Genomic DNA, 21932 nt, shown 5'->3' on the forward strand with positions numbered 1-21932 from the left:
CGATGGTTTTTAGGAAACGTATCAGGGATCAAATCGCTGTCTGCCCGAAAAAGCTCTTCCATTCTCGTCATATTCTCGTCCCCACGTTTTGGGCGGGATTCGAGTTCGGGGCTCTGGCCATTTAACGACCACGACGACGACAACAACTTGCGCTTACATACAGCCGCCTTCGCGCGGGGTTTGCGTCCCGTAGCGCTGTAAATGACGTGCGATCAAACTGATGGGTTGTGAAAGATTCTCTCTGCTTAGCTCCGGTTCGTCCCGTAAGCTAATGGGCTAATGGGCTAAAGGGGTAGAGGAGGGGGTTCCGAACTGGATGAGCGGCGGGAAACTCGCGAGGCAACGGCAAGCGAATAATAATAATAATAATAATCATAATAATCATAATCCACGCATTTTGATAAAAGCGCCTTATCAAGTCGGTGAGACGTCTCAAAGCGCTTCACAAGACATACTGTAACGTGTAGCGGCTGTGTGTTTTCTGGCAGCCAGTGAGGGACAGATGTCGTGGCGTTTTATGATGAAAGGGAACGCACCTATTCCTGAATATTTAATTAATCTCCACAATAATCAATACGCTATTTAATAAAGATACAACTCCAGTTTGAAAAAAAAAGGCCTTATTATTTGGCTGGGAGGCAGAGCATTTATTATTCACAGTCAATTCCCCTGTTCATCAAGTACTCTCAACCTTCTCGTTAATGCTATACAATGAGAGAAGATAATAAGGTGAATTTTTTTTGAAGATGACTAGAAACGGGCTTGGGTTAATATAAGATAATATATAATCTAAGTTAATACAAGGTGATATAAGACTGCCACGCTGCTGCCCGTTGGATTTAATTTCAGGAGTGTGACAAACAAAATCACTGCATCTCACTGGCCTTCTCAGGTCTTCGAGATGTCTCGAACGCGCTTCGCAGGATATACTGTAAAGTGCGGTGACTGTGTATTTTGTGAGCGACACGTGGCAGCCAGTTCCGCACAGCAACATTACTACAAACAGTCGTGGAACGAGTGACTAATTTTATTTGGGGGGTTTGTTGGCCAGGACACCGGGAGAGGGAGAATAGCGCTACGGGATGGTTAACATCCACCTGAACAGGCAGACGGGGAGCTCAGTTTCACGTCTCATCTGAAGGACGCGGGATTCGAAGACAAATTGGTCTCACAGGCTAAGAGTAGATGGAATTCCTAGCCTCGGGCGATGTGAAATGTCTACCTGTGTTGGCACTGGACCAAAAGGGAGGATTGTTGGGCCGGGACAAACTCCCTTTTCAGGCAGTGTCATGGGATCTTTAACGTCCGCCTTGTTTAACGTCTCATCCGAGATGACAGCACCTCCAGCAAAGCAGCGCTCCCCCAGGGCCTCGGCCAGATTGGCAGTCTGGACCCTGACCCCAAGTCCCAATGCGGGGGCGTAAACCCACCGCATTCTTACCAATTCAGAGGCAAAGAGTGCAACCAACAGAGCCAAGCTAACACCTTCCCTGCTGCTACACCACGGAGCCCCCTCGTTTGATACCGTTCAAGGATTAATTGGGCAGGAATGCGTTCTCATTGCAGTGTTGTTAAATGGGGTGTGTCGTCAGGCTCATTAAACCCCCCCACCCCCCACCCCTGACACACGCCTCTCCCCTCTCATCTTCCCCCCCCTCCCCACCTCCAACCCCCTCACCTCCCACTTCAACGAAACACAGAATTTTCATGTTATGTCACGACGGGGACAGGTCGAGATAAATCCCCATTACCTGAGCGACTGAAGCCCGTCAGTTACACGTGAGCGCTATTGGATAGAAAACAGCACTTGGCCCCGAGCCAAGAAATGGCCTGAGGCCTCGCTGCATATTACACCAAGTTCTTGTTGCTGTGTTTGTGTGGGTGTGCGTGTATGTATCTGTGTGTGTGTGTACCTATGTGTGTGTGTTTGGTGTGTATATATTCTATATATGTGTATAATCTCTATATATGTGTGTGTTGGGGGGTAGGGGGAAGATATTTGGTGAAATAATTCTCAGAATGTGGCCACACATCCCAGTCACCCCTGAACCTAACCTATATACAGTGGTTTGACGGTGTATAAGTCCAACAAAATATACAGTGAACTCACTTATTGAGTGTGCAGTATATCCTGTGAAGCGCTTTCAGACGTCTAGAAGACGTGATAAGGCGCTACATCGGATGCAAGGATTACCATTATTTATTTTGAAAGGCGAATCCTGTCCGAGAGGGTCTGGTTGGAGCCCTGTGTGTGTGTGTGTGTGTGTGGGTGGGTGGGTGGGTGGGAGGGGCGAGAGTGGGGGTGGTGTTAATGTGCTTAACAACCTGCTTCTGAGCCCCCGCAGGAGTAAGACCCTGCCCTTTTGGGAGTGACGGTGGATGGGGGGGGAGGAGGGAGGAAGAGAGCGGGAGAGATATGCGATGGGACAGCAGCGACTTAGCCTGACTGCGCAGCTCGATTTTTCCGAGCCGGGGATTTTCACGGAGGGAGCAGAAGAAGAAAAAAAAAACATTCGAAAGTTGCCCGGCAGAAACGTCAGCCTTTCGCTTGAGCAACAACGAAGATACAATCTCCGCTCGCTGGCTGCTAAGTGCTTCAGTAAAACACCGGGAAATCGCTGCCCACAGCACTAAACTGAAACAGTTCCGCAAATCGGACCCTATTGACAACCAAGCGAGCAGGAAAAACATTTTTTTCTTGTGGGGCTAAATGCCTCCTCTTAGCCCCGCGGTTCCCTTTCTTCTTCATCACCCGCTTGAGGTCCAAGGTCCTCCGCACCCCGGGCAGCCCTTTTAAGTTAATGATAGACGTACCAGCCCTACGGGGGGACCTGTTTCAGGGGTTGGACGCTTTCAAGATTTGTTGCTGTCTCACTGTCCGTCTTGACCCGTGTATTTGCCTGCTTCAAGCTCGGCTCCGATGGGAGATTCGGACTTCTCCCGTTCCGTCGGTGCCTCGAATGGTTCGGGTAAAGAAGCTCCTGATAAAGAGGCGTCTGATCTCATCTCTCCCGCTCTCTTCCTCCCTCCTCCCCCCCCCCTTCCTGTCGTGGCATCCAGGCCTCAGATTTTTTTAAATGATAATAATAATAATAATCCTTGTGTTTGATATAGCGCCTTATCACGGCGTTGTACACGCGCACTCACGCACACACACCACGCACGCACGCACGCGTGCACACACACACACGCAGGGTACATACACGCAAAAGAGCTTCGCGGAGTATGTTGTAAAGTGGAGCGACTGTGTATTTAATCCCTTTCGTCTCCCTCCGACGCTCGTCAAACTCACGGGAGGGGGGAGATTTGAGCCTCGATCCCGGGATTTCGCCCTCGTTCAAGGTATCGTCGCTCTGTGCCGCCATTCTCTAGGCATGTAAAGTGGTTACGTTCCCCTGCAAGATGCACAGTCACTACACTTTTACAATGAATCCTGTGAAAGCGCTTTGAATTGAAGGGTAATTTCAGGACCGACACCAGGACGTTTTTTTCCTTTACTCCGAGGGTAATTATAATAATATTACGCACTTTTTCTCTCTCTCACTCTCTCTCTCTCTCTCTATTTCTCTTTTTCTATTTTAAAAAAACACAGTAATTCCTGCCAAACGAAGCTCTGAGTGTAACGATCTCTTGCTGTTGCTGATTGGTAACGGGCTGCGGAGCAGACCTATTGATCATTAATCTCCTCTCTTTAAAACCATTGACAAGGTTCCTGGAGGTGCTTAGCGCACAGTGTATATTCCCCGTTGACACAGCAAGCGCAGCATTGACATGCTTCACCGAACTTATTGTCGGGGGTAGTGACTGTGTGTTTGTCAAATCCCAGCACTCCGAGGTGCTATCCTATGTGCTCTGTAGCGTAGCTCACTGGTTAGATCACTCCGCCTCGCAACTGAGAGGACCCGGTTGTTAGTCGATTGGCGAATCGTTTCTTCGGGCATAATAATTGCTTAAAAGATAATAATCACAATAATTTGGTCACTCAGTCCACGCCTGTGTGCGGGGACGCTGCTGTGCGCAATTGGCTGCCGCGTTTCGCCCACAAAATACGCCGTCAATTCACTTGACAGTCTGTCCCGTGAAGCGCTTTGAGACGTCTCGAAGACGTGATGAGGCGCTGTATCAAACGCAAGGATTATTACTATTATCCTATGCGAAGGGAGCGGTATAAATGCAAAATGTTGTCGCTGTTGTTAAGGACAAATCACAAATGTGATAGTCACTTTGCTGACAATGTCCACGTAATGAACGGCCGATTTAATCTAAAAGATTTCGAGCCAGGAGAGAGGGAGAGACGCCTTCCCTTTTCTGATAGTGCCGCGGTATCTTTAACACTCACCTGAACAGCCGGACTTCATCTTATACATCTGGAAATACAGTCACTGCACTTTCAACAGCACTTTGAGACGTTTCAACGTTATAGCCAACGCAAGGGTTCCTTATGACTGTTATTACCAGTAATAAAGTAGGGAAGGGGGAAATTAATAATAATATAATAATTCTCGCATTTGACACAGCACCTTATCATGTCAAAGAGGGGCCTCAAAGCAGTTCGCGGGGTTTTACTGTGAAGTGCAGTTTGCAGCGTCACTCTGAAGTGGAGTGGCTGTGTATTTTGTAGGTGGACGTGGCAGCCAATTTGCGCACAGCAACGTACCACAAACAGCCACAAAGTGATTGACCGCGTTAGTTAGTAACACAGGAACAGAAGGAGACCATTCAGCCCCTCCAGCTTGTTCCGCCATTCTATAAGATTATGGCTGATCTGTATCTCAACCCCAATTACCCGCCCTTGCTCCATATCCCTTATTTACCATTTATTGTGGGGCGGTGGGGGGTGGGGGGGGAGAATCGTCGGCCAGGGACACCGGTTCACACTGCTCAGTAATTGGTGTCACATATGTGAAGTTAAATTATTAGTCGATTGGCAGATTGTCACTCAACCCACGGCTGTTTGTGGGGACGCTGCCGTGCGCAATTGGCTGCCGCGTTTCGCCCACAAAATACACAGTCACTACGCTCCACAGTGTATTCCGTGAAGCCCTTTGAGACGTCTCGACAACGTGATAAGGCGCTGTATCAAGTGCAAGGATTACCAATAGGAGTAGTATTATTCCTCTTGGCATCCATCGCAAACCCAGGACCATTTTTACATCTACAATATATATATATATATATATCTCCCTTTGTAATTGATAGTTCATGTAGCGAACATATGGCCAACTGATTTTTTTTACCCACGTCAGCCAGTTGCGCGGGTGAAAAATGTAGGCATTCAGTATATTTTTTGCTGCTGAAGCTGAATTGTAAGCAGGTTCAGGATGAGCTTGTCTGGCATAGCATTTTGTGTTCCTGAACGCCAAGTGGTCCAAAACCTTGCGCTTTACAGATGAAAACGGCTAAAGTGTAGCCCTCCCACCCTCTCGCCCCCCTCTCCCACCGTAACTTCGAGCACCGATGAAAGAGGTTGAGACACATTTTTTTTTCCCTAAACGATCCAACGCCACTGTTTTCATCCGGGTGGCAATAAAAGGAGCCATAAAGTTGATGTACAAGTGCACTTAGGAGCTATCATATTCGGTGTTAAAGAGGCAGAAATCACTGCGGAAAAGACTGAGTGGAGATGTGACCTAGAAATCCTGTCCTGCGCTCGTTTCCCACGTCAGGTGCTGGTTTGTCGCTGCAACTGATTGCTGACGGCTTTGTGTTTGTTCGCCGCTCAACGACTCTCCAACCGTGTGTTAACCAAAGTGTTCGGCCAAGCCCGGCTCAGTCGGTAGCACTCTCAACAACCACCACCACCACCGCCACCACAACAAATTACCAAATGCACTGGGCCTTTCGCGTCAGAAGGACGTCCCAAGGCGCTGGACAGTTAAGAGTCTGCACCCGAGCTGGGGGTTGGAATCAAGGGGGGGTGGAGGGTAGAGGGGGGCGGTGGGGGAGAGTGTGGCCCAAGGCACGGTCAGAGAGGAAGGTTTGTGTGCGCAGACTGACTTGTCGTGTTTCCCTGAGAAGCGCTTTGATACGCTTCGACGATGTGAGAAGGCGCTGTCTCAAACGTGAGGATCGCACGGAGGTGGACGACGCACATTTTGGCTGTAAACCAGCGTTCGTTTTGGCAAATTAATGTTTCGGAGTGAACTATTTTCACTATGATCGAACGCCCACCTCTCCACGCGCGCACACGCGCACACACTACACACGCGCACACGCAAAAACAGACACGCTACAGACTCACTACCCACAACACACACACAAACAAACACAGAAGCAAGCAACACACACACTCAGACGCACACAAACACACTACACACACAAATGCACTCACACACACTACACACACTACACTACACACGCACACACACACACACAGGCCGCTACATTAACACACGCGTGAAAGGAATCCGTATAAGCGCAAAAGGCTTCCACCCGAGAGTTGGGTTTCAGCTCTACAGTGAAACCTAATGGTGAAACGCTTGACTTGATGGTATTTTTACATGGCCCGTTGTTGGTGGCTGAGTGGGGGTGGGGGGGTGGGTGGGGTGGAGGCGTTTAATGGGTGGATGGCGTGTGTGGGGGGGGGGGGGTTGTCAGTCACCTGTCCCTGTCACAGGAGAGGCAGTAAGGGGGAACGTACTCCTCTGCACCGAATCCGCCAGTTAATCTCCGAACGAGCAAAGGACACGCAGACTTTCAGGCGACTTTCCTCTTCGGAGGGTTCTCTGTTCTCTGGCTGTGGGTCTGGATGTGACGCCGACACAGATTATTCCCCAGCGCGTGGCCAACAAAGGCAGAGAAATCTTGGACGCTCTCCACTCGCTCTCTCACCAATTAATATATCAAACTCATTCCTTTTTTTTTAAAAGGTGACCAAGTAGCCCAGTGTATTACTTCTCTGACGCACTGCACCAGGATATGGGAATGCGTCTTGTTTCTCTCCCCCTCCTCCCCCCTCCCCACCACCCAAGACAGTACTTGATTGTATCTGGGTCATCAGGAGAGCAAAAGAGGAGTGGGGGCGGGAGGTGTAATTCAGTTTACACCTGCCTTTACTTGTGCCGTTCCTACATACTGACATTGCATTCAATTACCAAACCCCCTCCCACACCCCCCCCCCCCCCCCACCACCGTGTCGTCACAACATGCAATGGCAAGGATAGTGGGGGATGGTGAGGGGGCTATAAGGGATAGCGTTGACTCTGTATTTAAGGCACAGCCTGGCTCGGGTAGGTTTCGCTCTGGCTGCGCGTGGGGTTGGGTACAACCTCCCCCTCACGTTGGGACTTTGCACTTGTATTGTATTGGCTGCCGTCCCATCGCAGTGATGCTGTGGGGGGTGGGGATGGAGGGATGGATGGAGGGAGGGAGGGAGGCATTGGCGAAGGCGTGGAACTCTCTCCCCCCTTCCCCCCTCTCTCCCCACTTTGAAGACCTTCCTCTTCGACCTGCGGCGGCGCTCACAGTCACCTTCCTCCCCCAACCCACCCCCCCACACCCCTCTGCCCCCCCCCCCCACTCGGCTCAGGAGCGGGCTCCGCCGCAGTTAAACTCTCCGAGAGGCGTGAAGGGCGGGGTTTAAACGCAAGTTGTTGCTGTTGTCTTCGTCATTGTCGTTGCTGGCGGAGGTATAAAACTCCCGCGGCGCTATTCAAGAAGAGAAGGAGAGTTTCTCTCTCTCTCTCTCTCTCTCGCTCTCTCCCGGTTGCTTTTGAAGCGCACGGGAGCTGGCCGGGCAGAGCAGTTGCGGACTGCGACAACCAGCCTCTGCCCGCCCCTTCCCTCCCCCCCCCCCACCCACTCCCCCCACCACCCCGCGTTGGTTGGCATTTCACAGACCCAAATACTGTACTGTGTTACAACACGGCTCCAGTCATGTGCCTGAGAGAGTGACTGACGTAGCTTTAAAAATAGAGTTCTCTGTTGAACCGAGTGCGGAGAGAGAGAGAGAGAGAGAGAGGGAAGGAGAGAGAGAGACACACAGAGAGAGAGAGAGAAATATCCTACCTCTGGCAGAAATATGCCATTATATAATCTTCCTCATTATGTCAAGTGCCAAGAAGATTGGCAGAGTAGTTGCTTGGCACAGAGTACTGCTTCCCTGAGGGAAGGGAGGGAGCGAGGGAGGGAGGGAGGGAGGGAGGGAGTGGGGGAGGAGGGTGGAGAAGGAAAGGAAGTTAGAGAAGATCTCGTGACGCCTCTCGAAATGGCAGGTGCTTGACCTGAAAACCAAACGATCTTCCTCGCTCCTCAACTAAATACGTTGCTTTCCATGTTTACCGTGATCTCCGGGCTGCAAACCTTTCCCGATGACACCTATTCGCCCGTCGCGATCGCGGCCACGATTTCTGAGCAAGAACAATCACGAGAGCAATACAAATTGCGGTCGCTCGGTCCCACCGCATCGGCTGCCGCGTTTCGGCCACAGAAACACGCGGTCAATTCACTTTACGCCACCGCGCTTTGAGGCGTCTCGAAGACGCGATAAGGCGCTATGTCAAACGCAAGGGTTGTTATTGTTTGAACCGGAGCGCGGGTGGCAGATTGACAGCGAGTTCCTCTTTAAAGACAAAGCGCGCACACACACACACACACGCACTCTCGCCCGCTCACACACACGCACGCACGCGCACGCACACACGCACAAGTGGCCCATGTTGCAAACCATCCCTCCTTTAGCTCAGAGTGACGAGTCCTCAGCTCCTGGCACAGCAACTCGCCCGTCACAGTGATGGGTGAAACAAAAAGAAAAACAACATTAAAACATGTTGACAAGGAGATGCGAGCAGCCGTGGCCGTTCGCTTCAACTCTTTGGCTCTCGCTGGTGTCAGGCGTACCGGTGGGGGGGGCGGTGGGGGGGTGGGGGGGAGAATGGCACTTTTGTTCTCTTGCCTGGGAACGGTAGCCACACGTCAGGGCTCGATACCCAAACAATGCTTACCCCCTTCTCTCCCCCTCCCCGCCCAACCCATCCGCTGGGATAAACAGGGCATCTAGTGCGTCGTCCACCCTGCCCACCATCGATTCGCACCCCCGCCCCCCCCCATATCGGGCAGGGCACATATCAACCCGTTTTACCTGGGGCATTGCTAGTCAGCAGACCAGGTCCGCGCACCAGGTCAGCACTGTATTGAGACCTGCAGCTCAGTGGATAGATTACTTGCATCGCAAGCGAGAGACCAGGGCGAGATGTTCGGCAAGTTTCCTTGCTCCACACGCTTCGGTTTACATAGCAGTAAGTGGGAACCCAGTTGTTGGTTGATCGGCGGAAGTCAATTCGCTTTGCAGTATATTCTGCGAAGCGTTTTGAGACGTCGCGAAGACGTGATAAGGCGCCGTATCAAATACAAGGATTTATTATTACCAGCCTAGACTGCCGCGACGTGGGGCTCGGACCCACAATCTTCTTCACTCAGAAGCGAGAGTGCTGCTGACTGACTGAGCCCGGCTGACTCACAACCCGGACGTATCATAGTACCAATCCTTGCATTTGATGTGGAGCCTTTATCACACGGTTGAGATGTCTCAAAGCGCTTCGCAGAATATACTGTAGAGATGAATTGACCGTGTGTTTCGCGGGCGAAACACTGCAGCCAATTGCGCACCGCAGCATTCCGCAAACGCCGGTGGATTGAGCCTTCTTTCAGCAATTCCACCCCCCCCTGAAAGGCGCCATATAAGTGCAAATGCAATTTGCTGTTGTGCCACCTCACCTTAAATTTTAAGTCATAAAAATCGCTCTCGTGGGCTGAGAGGCGCTGGAACGCGGATGGTGGCGGGATGGATATCCGTGCACATTTTAGATCGAAATCGCCTTTCACACAGTTAAACATCTGAGAGAGTGTTACAGGGCGGAATGGGAGTCCGAGCGAGGTGGGAGATACATTGACAGCTTCAGAAAGGGCTGACTCCGGCAGCGCATCCGCAATAAAAAATTTTTTGCAGCACTCGTCAGCTGAAATACTGTGGCAATTTCAACAAACGCTGCAAATTCTGCAAGCCTCTGATTCTGCAGCGCCTTCTAAAGTGTTTAACTCGTTGCTAACGTTGGGAAAGCAGCGTACACGCGGGAAGCGGTTTACACATGGAGTACGTTCAGGACGTGATTGCGGAGTCCTGTAGCGTAGTGGCGAGTTTCCTTACTCCGCACACGCACACACACACGCACACGCGCCTCTGTTTTCCCAGCAGCGGATTACACAGTCAATCCGCGTCACAGTATATCCTGTGATGAGATGCTTCGAAGACGTGACAAGGCGCTGCAATCAAATGCAAGGATTATTAATAGCATTATTCTGCGAAGCGCTTTGAGACGTCTCAACGAGGTGATGAGGTGCCGCGTCAAGCGCAAGGACTATTATTATGACACGCGGGAAGCAATGCACCCGTGGAAGATGATGTGCGCCCGGGGTGCGTGTGGGTGCGTGTGCTCCACGCTCCATTGCTTCGAGACATGTTAACGTGTTATGTTTCCTTTTGTCTTTCAGGAAAAAGTAGAATATGCCTTCCTTATAATTTTTACAATTGAGACATTTTTGAAGATTATCGCGTACGGATTGATGTTACACCCCAATGCATATGTAAGGAACGGATGGAATTTGATGGATTTTGTCATTGTAGTGGTAGGGTAAGTCGCTCTTTCGATGTGTGTCAGTGTAACCAAGAAACACGATCTTAACGATGTACGCAGGTCAGACTTGCGCAAGTTTTACTGCCGTTTGAATTTGCTACGCTGCCGCCTCATCGCATCGAAACGGCTCAAAAGATCTTCGCAAAGAGCTTCCCGTGAAGCGCGCCGACCGACATGAAGGGAGCGACCGATTTTATTTGGGGGTGGGGGGAGAGTTGGTCAGGACCCCTTTTGACTCCAGAGGCGAGAGCACTAGCACTGAGCCAGGCTCTCTCACACACACGCACACACACAAGGGGGGAAAAGACAGAAAGGATTGCTCTTTAAGACACGATGGGCCGAATGGCCTCTTTCCGTGCTGCGAACGTACGTGGCTTCATAACATTTCGACTCCTGGAAAGAGATTTCGCATTCCAGCCAGTGTAAACAGGGCACAAGAGACGGTGGCAAGCAGCAGAGATGCTCATTAGAGGGAGCTTAGCAAGGCAAGATATGGGAATCTCACAACGGAGAATAATAAAGAGAAAGATATATTTATGTATGCACTGTAGAGTATAAGACAGGCAAGACCCTGGATACACTAATCAAGCAATAAAACAGCAGGAATAGCTTTGGGGAATGGATCTGAAGAGATTGGCAAGGAGCAGAATTGGATAAAAAGATCAGGGACTCAACACACAGTCACTACACTTTACAGTGAATGCACTGAAGCGCTTCGAGACGTCCTCCCAATGTGTGAAAAATGCCGTATCAGATTCAAGTATCATCATCATCATTATTATTATTGTAATAAAAGCCATTGGGTTGGAAGCATTGCATAAAAATTTACTGTTGACCCATTTGGACGTTTGAGTCATAAAAGTAACTGATCCCACATGTTAATAGGGTTGTCCCAGACTTCAGCTCTCTGGGAACTTTTACCCTGCGTGTGGTGTGACAGTGATGCAGATGTGAAATTGATTTGTCATTTTACAACAGTGAATTTTCAGTGAGGAAAACAGACACCAACAGTCCTCGGGTGTCATAGAAACATAGAAACAGGAGGAGGTCATTCAACCCGTGACGTGGTCGTGAACCGAACCAAATACTGTATCCCCGAGATATTATTTTCTAACAGAAATCTACCTAATTTGTGCTCGAAATAATCAACATTTTCTGTTTCCACCATCTCCCTGGAGAGCCTGTTCCATACGTTTACCGCTCGTTCACTGCGGATTCGTTCTATTCTGCCATTCCGTAAGATCACGGCTGATCTGTGAAGCGCTTTGGGACGTCTAGAAGACGTGTAAAGCGCGATATCAAATGCAAGGATTATTATTATATATTATTATTATCTGTACCTCAAGTTCAGTTGTCTCGTGCCCCTTAATACCCTGACCCCACAAATATGAATCCGCTTCAGTCTTGAAAATGTGAATGGATCCAGAATCCACAGCCTTTCGGGGGAAGAGAGCCCCAGAGAGTTTCACTGTTCAAAGCGAGAAGTGGATTCGTCCGATAAATCCAATTGATTTTTCTTAAAAATCAAGAACCTGTAGTTTATGGGGCAGAAATTCTCCCATTGGATCCGGGAAATATTTTCACAGAGAGGGAGAGAGAGAGAGAGAGAGAGTGTGTGTGAGAGAGAGGGGTAAATTCAGAGCAAATTCTCAGAAACAACGAGTAGTAAACGTATGGCATAGGCTCTCCGGGGAGATGGTGGAAGCAGAACATGTTGATTAGGTAGATTTCTGTTGGAAAATAATATCTCGGGGATACAGTATTTGGTTTGGGTCACGACACGTCAAGCGACTGGCAGGATGGCAGAAGGCAAACGAGATGGACCTTGATCTGCTTTTGCCGAGCAAATTCTTATGTTCTTACGAGAAAAGAGAGGGGGAGAGAGAGAGATAAAGCGAGTGAGTGCAAGAGAGAGGGAGAGAGAATCAGAGAGGGCCCAAGCGTACTAATGAACATTGTGCTTAGATGATAGCAACGAAATCTGCAGCGTGCAAACCTGTCAGTGTTAAGAGTCAGGTGCAACGAGATAGAGAGAGAGAGAGAGAGAGAGAGAGAGAAAACGAGAGAGAGAGAGAGAGAGAGAAAAAACGAGTGCCTGCATCAATATTCATATGGTTCAGTGTGTATATAGGTCAGGTTGTAAATTTGGTGTGCTTCCTGCATGCATTTGCTTGCTCATGACTCACTGTTAAGAGGAGTTATTTCCATTTCATCCGAACTGATACCACCGCCGGTGCCGTGTTATTCAAAGGAGACTGTTCACAAAACAACCGCCTTAATGATCCACTGCGAAAATGACACTTCAACAACCACGGCGACAACAACTTGCATTTATACCGAGCCTCTCGCGCGGGGGGGGGGGGGGGGGGGGCTAGCGACCCGGTGCACTCGACGGTGGCGGAGTCCGACCCGAAGCCAGGGGGAGAGAGGGAGGTCGAGGGAGGGAGGGAGGGCGGTCGAGGGAGGGAGGGAGTGGGGGCGAGGTGGAGAGGGCGAGGGAGCACAGCTGGATGCCTTCAATCGGAACGCCTTGTTTAATGGTTGATCAGTCAGCCCTGCGTTTTGGTGTGTGGTTAAGCTTGTGGGCGGACTGCGGCTGTGCCGGGCTCTGCCCGTTTCGCGGCTCTGTTAACTGGAACGGAGAGGGCCACTCGGTGGCACGTTTGATATGTACCTCATTGCACCTACACCAAGATATCCATGTCGCACCTCCTCTTCGATCTCTCTCGCTCTCCTCCTCTCTCCTACCCTCTCCTTCCTCAACTCTCCTCCCCTCCCTCTGTCTCTCTCTCTCTCTCTCTCTCTCTCCCCCTCCCTCTCCCCTCTCCTCCTGCGATATATAATAATAATAATAATAATAATAATACTCATCATCATCCTCGTATTTGATACAGTGCCTTTCAATTTGGGAAGACGTCTCAAAGCTCTACAGTTACAGGATTTCACTGTGAAGTGTAGTGACTGTGTATTTTGTAGGCAGATGGTTTACAAGGACATAGGGGGAGGTGGGTGGGGGGGTGGTAGTGGGGGGCGGGGGGGGGGGGGGCGTGCTGAAATCCCTGTAGAGGAGAGGAGGGGCGGAGGGAAGCGACTGAGCTGTTTCCCGGGCAGGACACAGTTAATGACTGAGCCCCAGCGCTCTGTGTCTCATTCACCTTCACTGTGCCGGTCTGCGGATTGATTGATTGGCTTTCATTAACTTTACTTCTCGCCCCCCCCCCCCCACTCCATTCCCCCTCTCCCCCCCACCATCGTTACATTTACTCTGCTCTGCCAGCCCGAGACTCACACCGTTCAGCATTAGTTGATTGAAGCTGCAGATGCGCAGTGTGAGCTGACGTGAGCTGCCCAGGAAATCTATGTCCCGCGATAATAGCTAATTACAGCCGGCACGTGCCGAGCCAGCGTATCCACCAGGGAGGGAAGAGAGGCAGAATAAAATTGCACATGAGGAATACTTGCCATCTCTCTGTCTACGCACAGTCTCTCTGTGTATGCAGTCTCTCCGTCTGTACACAGTCTCACTGTGTACACGCAGTCTCTCTGTGTAACGCACAGTCTCTTACGTACATGCAGTATCCGCATGCAAAAACAAACTCTACGTACATATAGAGTCTCTACATTTATACGCAGTCTCTATGTGTATATGCAGTCATTACGTGTTTGAGCAGTCTTCATGTTTGTACAAGTCTCTGCGGTTACATAACATAAGAAATGCTAAGACGAAAAAAGACCAAGGTCCCCATCTTGTTCGCCTTCCACCTTCCTGGTGGTCGCTCCCTATGTGCTATATCCCACAATGTTATATCCCTAAAAGAAAACTATCTAATCTGTGTTTGAAGGAATCAACATTTTCTGCTTCAACCGTCTCCCTCGGGGGCGCCTGTTCCACAAGTTCACTATTTGGTCACTGAAATTCGTTCTGAATTTAAACCCTTCAATCGCAAGTCGTGTCCTCTGGTTTTTCCATGTATACCCGGGCTGAGAGTCTTATGGCAGTCATGGGTCATGAGGGTCTAATGATAAATGTACGGTTGTTGCTGTTACTTCAATGAAACAATTGCTATGTTTAGGTGTGAAGGTGATTTAATCTTTCCCCACTACAGAATCTCATCCTTTTTTGCAAACAAACCCTCCCCCAGTGAAAGAGTGAAGGTGGACCCTGGAAGTAACCATAATAATAATCCTCGCATTTGATAGAGCGCCTTAGCACTTCATTGAGACAACAACGGGAACAAAGTACATTTTACACCGCGCCTTTCATGTCGGGAGGACGTCCCGAGGTGCTGGACAGTCAGGGATGTGGACCTGAGCAGGCGGTTGGGATCCAAGCGCTTCACAAAATATATCGTAAAGTGGAGTGACTGTGCATGTTGCGGTAGAAACTCGGCAGCCTATTGCGCAAAGCAGAGTCCCGCAAACAGTGGTGGACTGAGAGACTCAATATATTCTTTAGGAGGGATTTTTACCGCTCGAGAGTGATCCCCCAATCGACTAAAAACCGGGATCCTACTCACTGCAGAGGGGTAACCAGAGCCGCGCGCGTGCGCGTGCGTGTGCGTGGAGTGGGGAACCTTGGCCAAGGCTCCGTCCCGCCCGGGAATCGAATCCGGGCGAGCGCTCTAAACCTGTGAGCGGCAGGACTCCGCAGTGGAAGGTTGTGCTAATCCCACCGCTGTGGGTTTTGTGGTTTATGTTTTCAGCTTGTTTAGTGTTGTCTTGGAACAAGTAACCAAAGTGTCAGACGGAGAAGGACACGCGGCTGGTAAATCAGGCGGCTTCGACGTCAAGGCCCTCCGCGCTTTCCGTGTCCTGCGACCTCTCCGGCTGGTGTCCGGCGTGCCCAGTAAGTGCCCGCGACCATTCGTGCCGCAGCCCAACGCTGCCTTCATCTCACAACCAGACACGCCTTCAACCATTCCGCCCTCTCCCCCCCCCCCCCCCCCCAACCACCCCCTCGCCCTCTGGAACTCCATCCCCCAAATCCCTCCGCCTCGCTCCCTCCCTCGCCTCCTTCAAGGCTCGTCTCAAGACCTCTTTCTTCGATCGTGCTCTCGGCCGCCCACCTCCCATCCCCCCATTCCCTGCCCTCCACCCCTCCTGATTTCATCTGCCAGCTTGGGTGCAAACCCTTGACTGTCCAGTGCCTTAAGATGTTCTTCTGATGCGAAGGTGCTGTGTAAATGTAATTTTGTTGTTGTTGTTGCCTTACCTGACCCCAACTTTGTGGCTGTTTTTGTGGGGGATGTTTTGGCTGCAAAAAATACACAACAATAATAATCCTTACATTCGATAATAATAATATTAATTATTATTATTATTATTATTATTACGTTCGGTACAGCGTCTTTCACATCAGGTGGACGGTCGCTCGCATCACCTCAAAGCGCTTCGCAGGATGTACTGTAAAGCCCAGTGACTGTGTATTTTGTGGGCGAAAGGCGAGAGCCGATTTGCACACAGCAACGTCGCCACAAAGCCGTGAAGCGAATGACCAGTTTTATTTGGGGGATTGTCGGCCAGGACACCAGGAGGGAGCGGGCCGGAGGAGACCTTTAACGCCATGAGACCTTTAGCGTCCACCTGAACAGGCACGGACCGGAGCTCGGTTTAACGTCTCCTCTGAACGACGTCACCTCTGACAATTCAGCTCTCCCCCCTCCACCGCCCCCCACCCCCCATCACTGCATTGGAGTCTCAACTTAGACTATATTTGAGTTCCAAATCCCGACGTGGGGTTTGAGCTCACAGGCTTCCGACTCAAGGCAAGAATTTGTCTATCGACAGGACGAATTCCTCCCAGTTCTAGATTTACTGCGTTATTAAACCATGGTCTTAATTCGGAAGCCGGTATCCTGCAAGACGCTGCAGACAATGAAATTGACTTCAAAGTTAAGACCGAACGCGACGATTTGCCAATTTCTAGACGTTCTGAAATGCTACATAAATAGAGTTAAAAGGAAGTCTAGAACTGGATGGAATTCTTTACCCGCCCCAACGTCTCTTAAAACTTTTTAACGAGTTTCAATCAAATTAAAATGACAGTTGTTGCGCTTTACTGATGCTTCGGAGGGGAAGTTTGTATCTTTGAAATGAGTCCAGAATCCGATGCGCTTCAGGGGCGAAACCTACTGATAAAACGTGAAGATTTATGTTGCTCGCTCGCTTCCCAGCACTTGGATGGAACGTGTGATAACTCCTCACGCCCCCTCCCACCAACCCCCGCAAAAAAGATAAACCCTTCAAATTGACACCACGAGCGGCCAGTGAGATTTTGAGAGAACTTAATGTGCTTGTTTGTGTATTTTTCTTCCTGATGGGCTTGTGATAATCGAGCTTTGAAGAGGGGGGGACAACAGTTATTTTAGTTTTCTAACCGGACGAACAAAAAAAACAGCTCGTCGCGTTGCACAGACTGAATTTCTCTTTGACAGTCATAATAACTCTTGTGCTTGCGTTCGGTGTCTCATCGTCGAAATGTCTCGCAGGATTTCACTCAGTTTCCTGTAGGAGCCAAATGTGCCAGGCCATTTACTCAAAGCAACAACAACAACAACAACAACAACAACAGCAGCAAAATGTGGATTATTTTGCAGCGAAACTGGTCGTTCGCTCCTCTGCTGCATGTGGCGACATTTCCGTGAGCCCTCCGAGACACTCCCGAGCCCCGGTGAAGGGCACCATGTAAACGCAAGTTGTTGTCGACATCGTGCGTAGCAAATTGGCCGCCACATTTGGCAGTGAATCCATTTGACAAGTAACTGCGCGAAGTGCTCTGAGACGTTTTTGCCGATGAGACAAAGCGTGGTATGAAATTTGTAACACCTTATACGCTTCAGCACAGCTTTATTGACGGTATATCTAACGCCCCTGTTTTTCCGTGTCTCACAAAGGTTTACAAGTCGTCTTGAACTCCATCATCAAAGCCATGGTTCCTCTTCTCCATATTGCCCTATTGGTACTGTTTGTTATTGTCATCTATGCCATCATAGGACTGGAGCTGTTTATAGGAAAAATGCACAAAACCTGTTTCATCGGCAACACAGGTAAGAGCGAACGAACGAACGAACTCATCACTCGCTCACTCACTCACTCACTCACTCACTCACTCACTCACTCACTCACTCACTCACTCACTCACGCACAAACAATTTCCTCTCACCATAAATTAGTGATTCACCTGATGTTTTGGGGACATTGCTGTGTGCAAATTGGGCTGTGGGTGCCTGTAAAATATACAGTCACTACAACTTTATGGAAATATATCCGTGATACAAATGCTGTGTCGAATGCAATGTCCTAAATCCACTTCAACCTGCCACTGGTGGGATTATTTGTTATGCAGAGCACATTTCTCTTTCTCTCTCTCGCTCTCTCTCCCTCTTTCTCTCCCTCTATATCTCTCGCAAGACAATTTGGCGATGATGAGATTTATTCCACTTACAGAGAGTGAAATATATGTATGGCGTCCTCTCAGTTCTTTGTTCTGTCTTGAAATGTGACAGATTTGTGGGGGAGCATTCCCAAACAGGTCAAACTAACAACTTTTTGGAACCTGAACGTCTCTCCAACTTCGGGGAAAAAATGCCTTGAAACAGACCAAAGACAACAGAAGCGCCAGATTTTTCTATCAGCCTCACAGCGCCGACGAAGATTTAACATTGCAAAGATGCCTTTCAGTAATTAACCCCCTCCCACAGAAAAAATGTTTGCCAATTGAAATTGGATTTAAATCAATTGAACGTAATTTAATTCAATTAAAAAAGGTAACGTAAATTTACACAGCGAGTATCTGGATTACGTTGTCTGAAAGGCCGGGGGAAGTCGATTCGATAACAACTTTTAAGGGAGAACTAGATAATTATTTGGGAATGACAAGTTTGCGGGGCTATGGGGAGAGAGCGGGGGAGTGGGATTGACTTGGAAGCTCTTTTCAAAGATAGGCCGAATGGCCTCCTCCTGCACTGTATAATTCTACGATTCTATGAATTCTAAGCCGGTTGCAGTTTTCCGATCGCATTGTAATATTAATAATAATAATAATAATCATAACTATAACCCTTGCATTTGATATTGCACCTTATCACGTCGTCGAGACGTCTCAAAGAGCTTCACAGATTATACACGCATTAAAGTGTAGTGCCTGTGTCTTTCGGCCGTGAAAGGCGGCAGCCAATTGCGCACAGCGGCGTCCCACAAACAGCCAAGGATTGAGCGACCGGGTTTTTTGTTGCGCGGGGGGTGAGGGGGGGGGGGAGTGCTCGGTTTCGGTTTTAAGAAGCTGGGAAACACAGGGAAAGGAGGAGGCCATTCAGCCCACTGAGCCTGTGCCCCCAGTTTATCAGATTTGTCAGATCTGTTTAATCCCAACTGCCCTGCCCATCCACATGTGGTATGGAGCGGGAGCTCCGCTCTGCATTCATTTGTTACACTAATTGCCCTCCTGTGGCCTTCCGTTCCCAGGTATTTTAGCAGAAGAGGATCCAGCGCCATGCGCTTTCTCAGGGAATGGTCGTCCATGTTCCATCAACGGCACAGATTGCAGGGGGAACTGGCCAGGGCCGAACGGAGGCATCACCAACTTTGACAACTTTGCCTTTGCAATGTTAACCGTCTTTCAGTGCATCACCATGGAAGGGTGGACGGACGTCCTGTACTGGGTGAGTGGCCGGTCGGGCTGGGCGGCGGGCGTCTGAGGGTAACTCAACTCGAACCTGCGCTCGGGAGTGTATCTCACGTCTCGTCGTTGTCTATCTTAAGCACGCAAGAGGTACGCACGACGCTGCTTGTGGTCTGTCTCTCTCCCAGTGCTGAAAGCCTCACTCGTTAAAGATTTCCTTCCGCTTCCAACCCCCTCCCGATCCCCTCTCCCCGCACCCCACATACGCACACGCGCGCACGCACACATACACACGCCTCTGTTCCCTTCTCTCTCCTGTGCACACAATTTTACTCTGATTTAGAAGGTTGTGGGTTCAAGGCCCCCCCCCCATGTCAGGGACTTAGGAACGGACACTCGATGTGGGGGTGGGGGGGGCGGTGGGGAGGGTGTGTGTGCTGCATTGTCGAAGACTCCGTCCTTTAGATGGGATGTTAAACCAAGCTCCCTCTCTGTGCCTGGTCAGGCAGACGTTGAAAGATCCCGTGGCCCTGTTTGGAAGGAGAAGGGAGTCTCTCTCCCTCTCCCGGGGTCCCGGCCGTCCATCTCGCCCCCGGATAAAGTCGGTCGTCCAGTTCGCGGCTGCCTGTGGGACACGGTTGTTGCGTTCACGTGCAAAGCACCCAGTCACTGCTCTTACTTTACAGTAAAATCCCGCAAAGTGAAGTGGAGCTTTCTGAGGCGTCCTCCCACTTTACCAGCCGCTTCGACAAACGCAAGGATTATTATAATAATTAGCGATACTATTGTTATAATTACCAATATTATTACTAATGTAACTAGAATTCAGCGCACCTCCAGTCTGCCTCTTGCACATAACCTCCTGTCACCCCTACAGATGCAGGATGCCATGGGATATGAATTGCCGTGGGTCTATTTTGTCAGTCTCGTCATCTTTGGATCTTTTTTCGTTCTTAATCTTGTGCTCGGTGTTCTGAGCGGGTAAGCAGATGCTTCCTATTGTCTGGACAGCAAAGTCCTGCCTCCAGTTGCAAAGAAGCAAAAAATAAATAACGACCAGCCAACCCCCCACCCCCCCAAAAAAACAAACCGCCTCACGAGAGCCGAGACGGAGGTGAGAGGGAAGAGTGGAGCTTGTGTCGATGCCCCATTCATACTTGCAGTTTGCCGCTGCAGTCGGCTGAGATGTGGCCGGCAAAACACAGGCGGTGAGTGTACCGGGAGCTCCCAGCCCAAAATACCAGCCCGGCTTCCGTGTTCCACGTCCCGTGTTGAGCCCTGCACAGCCTGGACGCTGATCGGGAGCGCAGACTTCGGCACAAGTGGGAGCGGGGCATCTGAATGCCTCTCCCCTGTCTCCTTACCCACCCCCACCTTTTCTCACTGCTGCCCGGGATTGTTTTATGGGGGGGGAGGGCAGCAGGGGGGAGGGCAGGGGGGGTGTCCCTTGCGGGCGACAAGGTGAAGGGGGCATCTGCTTCAGAGGTTCTGCAATTATATATGGGTTCCCTTGGATTTGGTATCTCAGGGCTCAGGCAACTGGCTCCAGGACTTTGTGGCTTTTTACGGCATAAATAACCATAACGGGTACTTTTTCACTCTTTCAGGTCAATGATGCTATTGGATTTGAAGTGCCGTGGCTGTATTTTGTTAGTCTAATCATCATAGGCTCCTTCTTTGTACTTAACCTAGTTCTGGGTGTGCTCAGTGGGTAAGCAGTTGAATTGAATTCGGTGTTTTTGTTTCCTTTCGCTTGAGGTGTTCTCTTCTTACAAGACCCAAAGCGAGCTGGGCTGGGCTGGGGTGGGGTGGGAGGTTGGTGTGTGGAGGTTCGGGGGCTGAGCGGGAGCGGAGGCGAGGGAGGTGGGGGTGCTGCTCTTTTGTCTTGTGCATGTGCACCCCGAAGATTGCACCTCACTGCTGTTTTCCCGCAGGTTTTGCTTGCCAGACTGGGGCTTGCATGCATGCGTATGTGTGGGGGGGGGGGGGTGATTCGTTGACCGCTTTTGTTTTGAGATAACAAGTCGCTCACCGACACGGTGAGAGATGTGCTGCACGTGGCTTTTCACCTGGACTGGGAGTTGTTGTGTGCGTGTGCGTGTGAGTGCGCGTGTATTTTGTGGTTTGCTGTTGACGTTGTTGCGATGGGAGAGTGTCGGATCACAAACCGGCCTCTTTTCCAGGAGTTTGCTGTCAACTCCAGGATGGTGGGTGTTACACCCTTGTTCTGTGGTCCTTTGTTGCTCTCTCTCTCTCTCCCCCGTGCTTAATACTATTCCGCAACTCTCTCCTGAGTTGGGGTAGGTTTGCTGGTCGGAGCAGTTTTCCCTGTGGATTCAGTGGGGTGGGGTGCGAGCGGGACCTTGTCTTGCGTATGAAATTCCATTATCTTCCTGGGTGTCAGGGGAAACATGGGACTCGCATAGTCCAGGCTGACGCCCCAATGCAGCGCTGGGAGTGTGCTTCACTGTCGGAGGTGCCGTCCTTCGGGCGAGATGTTAAGTCGAGCTCCCCGTCTGCGTTAAACATCCCACGGCGCCACTCGAAAAGAGAAGAGGAGTTTCTCTCTCCCATTGTCCTGGCCGATAATCCCTCAGATAAATTGGTCCTTCGCTTCAGTGGCTGTTGTGCACAAATTGGCTGGCGTGTTAGCCTCCAGAACGCACAGTCGCTGCAAGCGA

At 50.2% G+C, this 21932-nt stretch overlaps 1 protein-coding gene across 1 annotated transcript in view; it reads left to right on the top strand.

Moving 5' to 3' along the window:
• The window catches only part of LOC103185068 (voltage-dependent L-type calcium channel subunit alpha-1D), a 133502-nt gene that overhangs the window by 40619 nt on the left and 70951 nt on the right, over positions 1-21932 (top strand). Inside the window, exons 4-8 of the mRNA XM_042339410.1 lie at positions 10489-10628; positions 15335-15477; positions 17525-17677; positions 19095-19291; positions 20129-20232. Of these exons, the coding sequence (XP_042195344.1) occupies positions 10489-10628; positions 15335-15477; positions 17525-17677; positions 19095-19291; positions 20129-20232 (737 nt within the window). The remainder of the gene's footprint in view (positions 1-10488; positions 10629-15334; positions 15478-17524; positions 17678-19094; positions 19292-20128; positions 20233-21932) is intronic.

The sequence above is a fragment of the Callorhinchus milii genome, unplaced genomic scaffold (genome assembly GCF_018977255.1).
Source record: "Callorhinchus milii isolate IMCB2004 unplaced genomic scaffold, IMCB_Cmil_1.0 Scaffold12, whole genome shotgun sequence".
NCBI lineage: Eukaryota > Metazoa > Chordata > Chondrichthyes > Chimaeriformes > Callorhinchidae > Callorhinchus > Callorhinchus milii.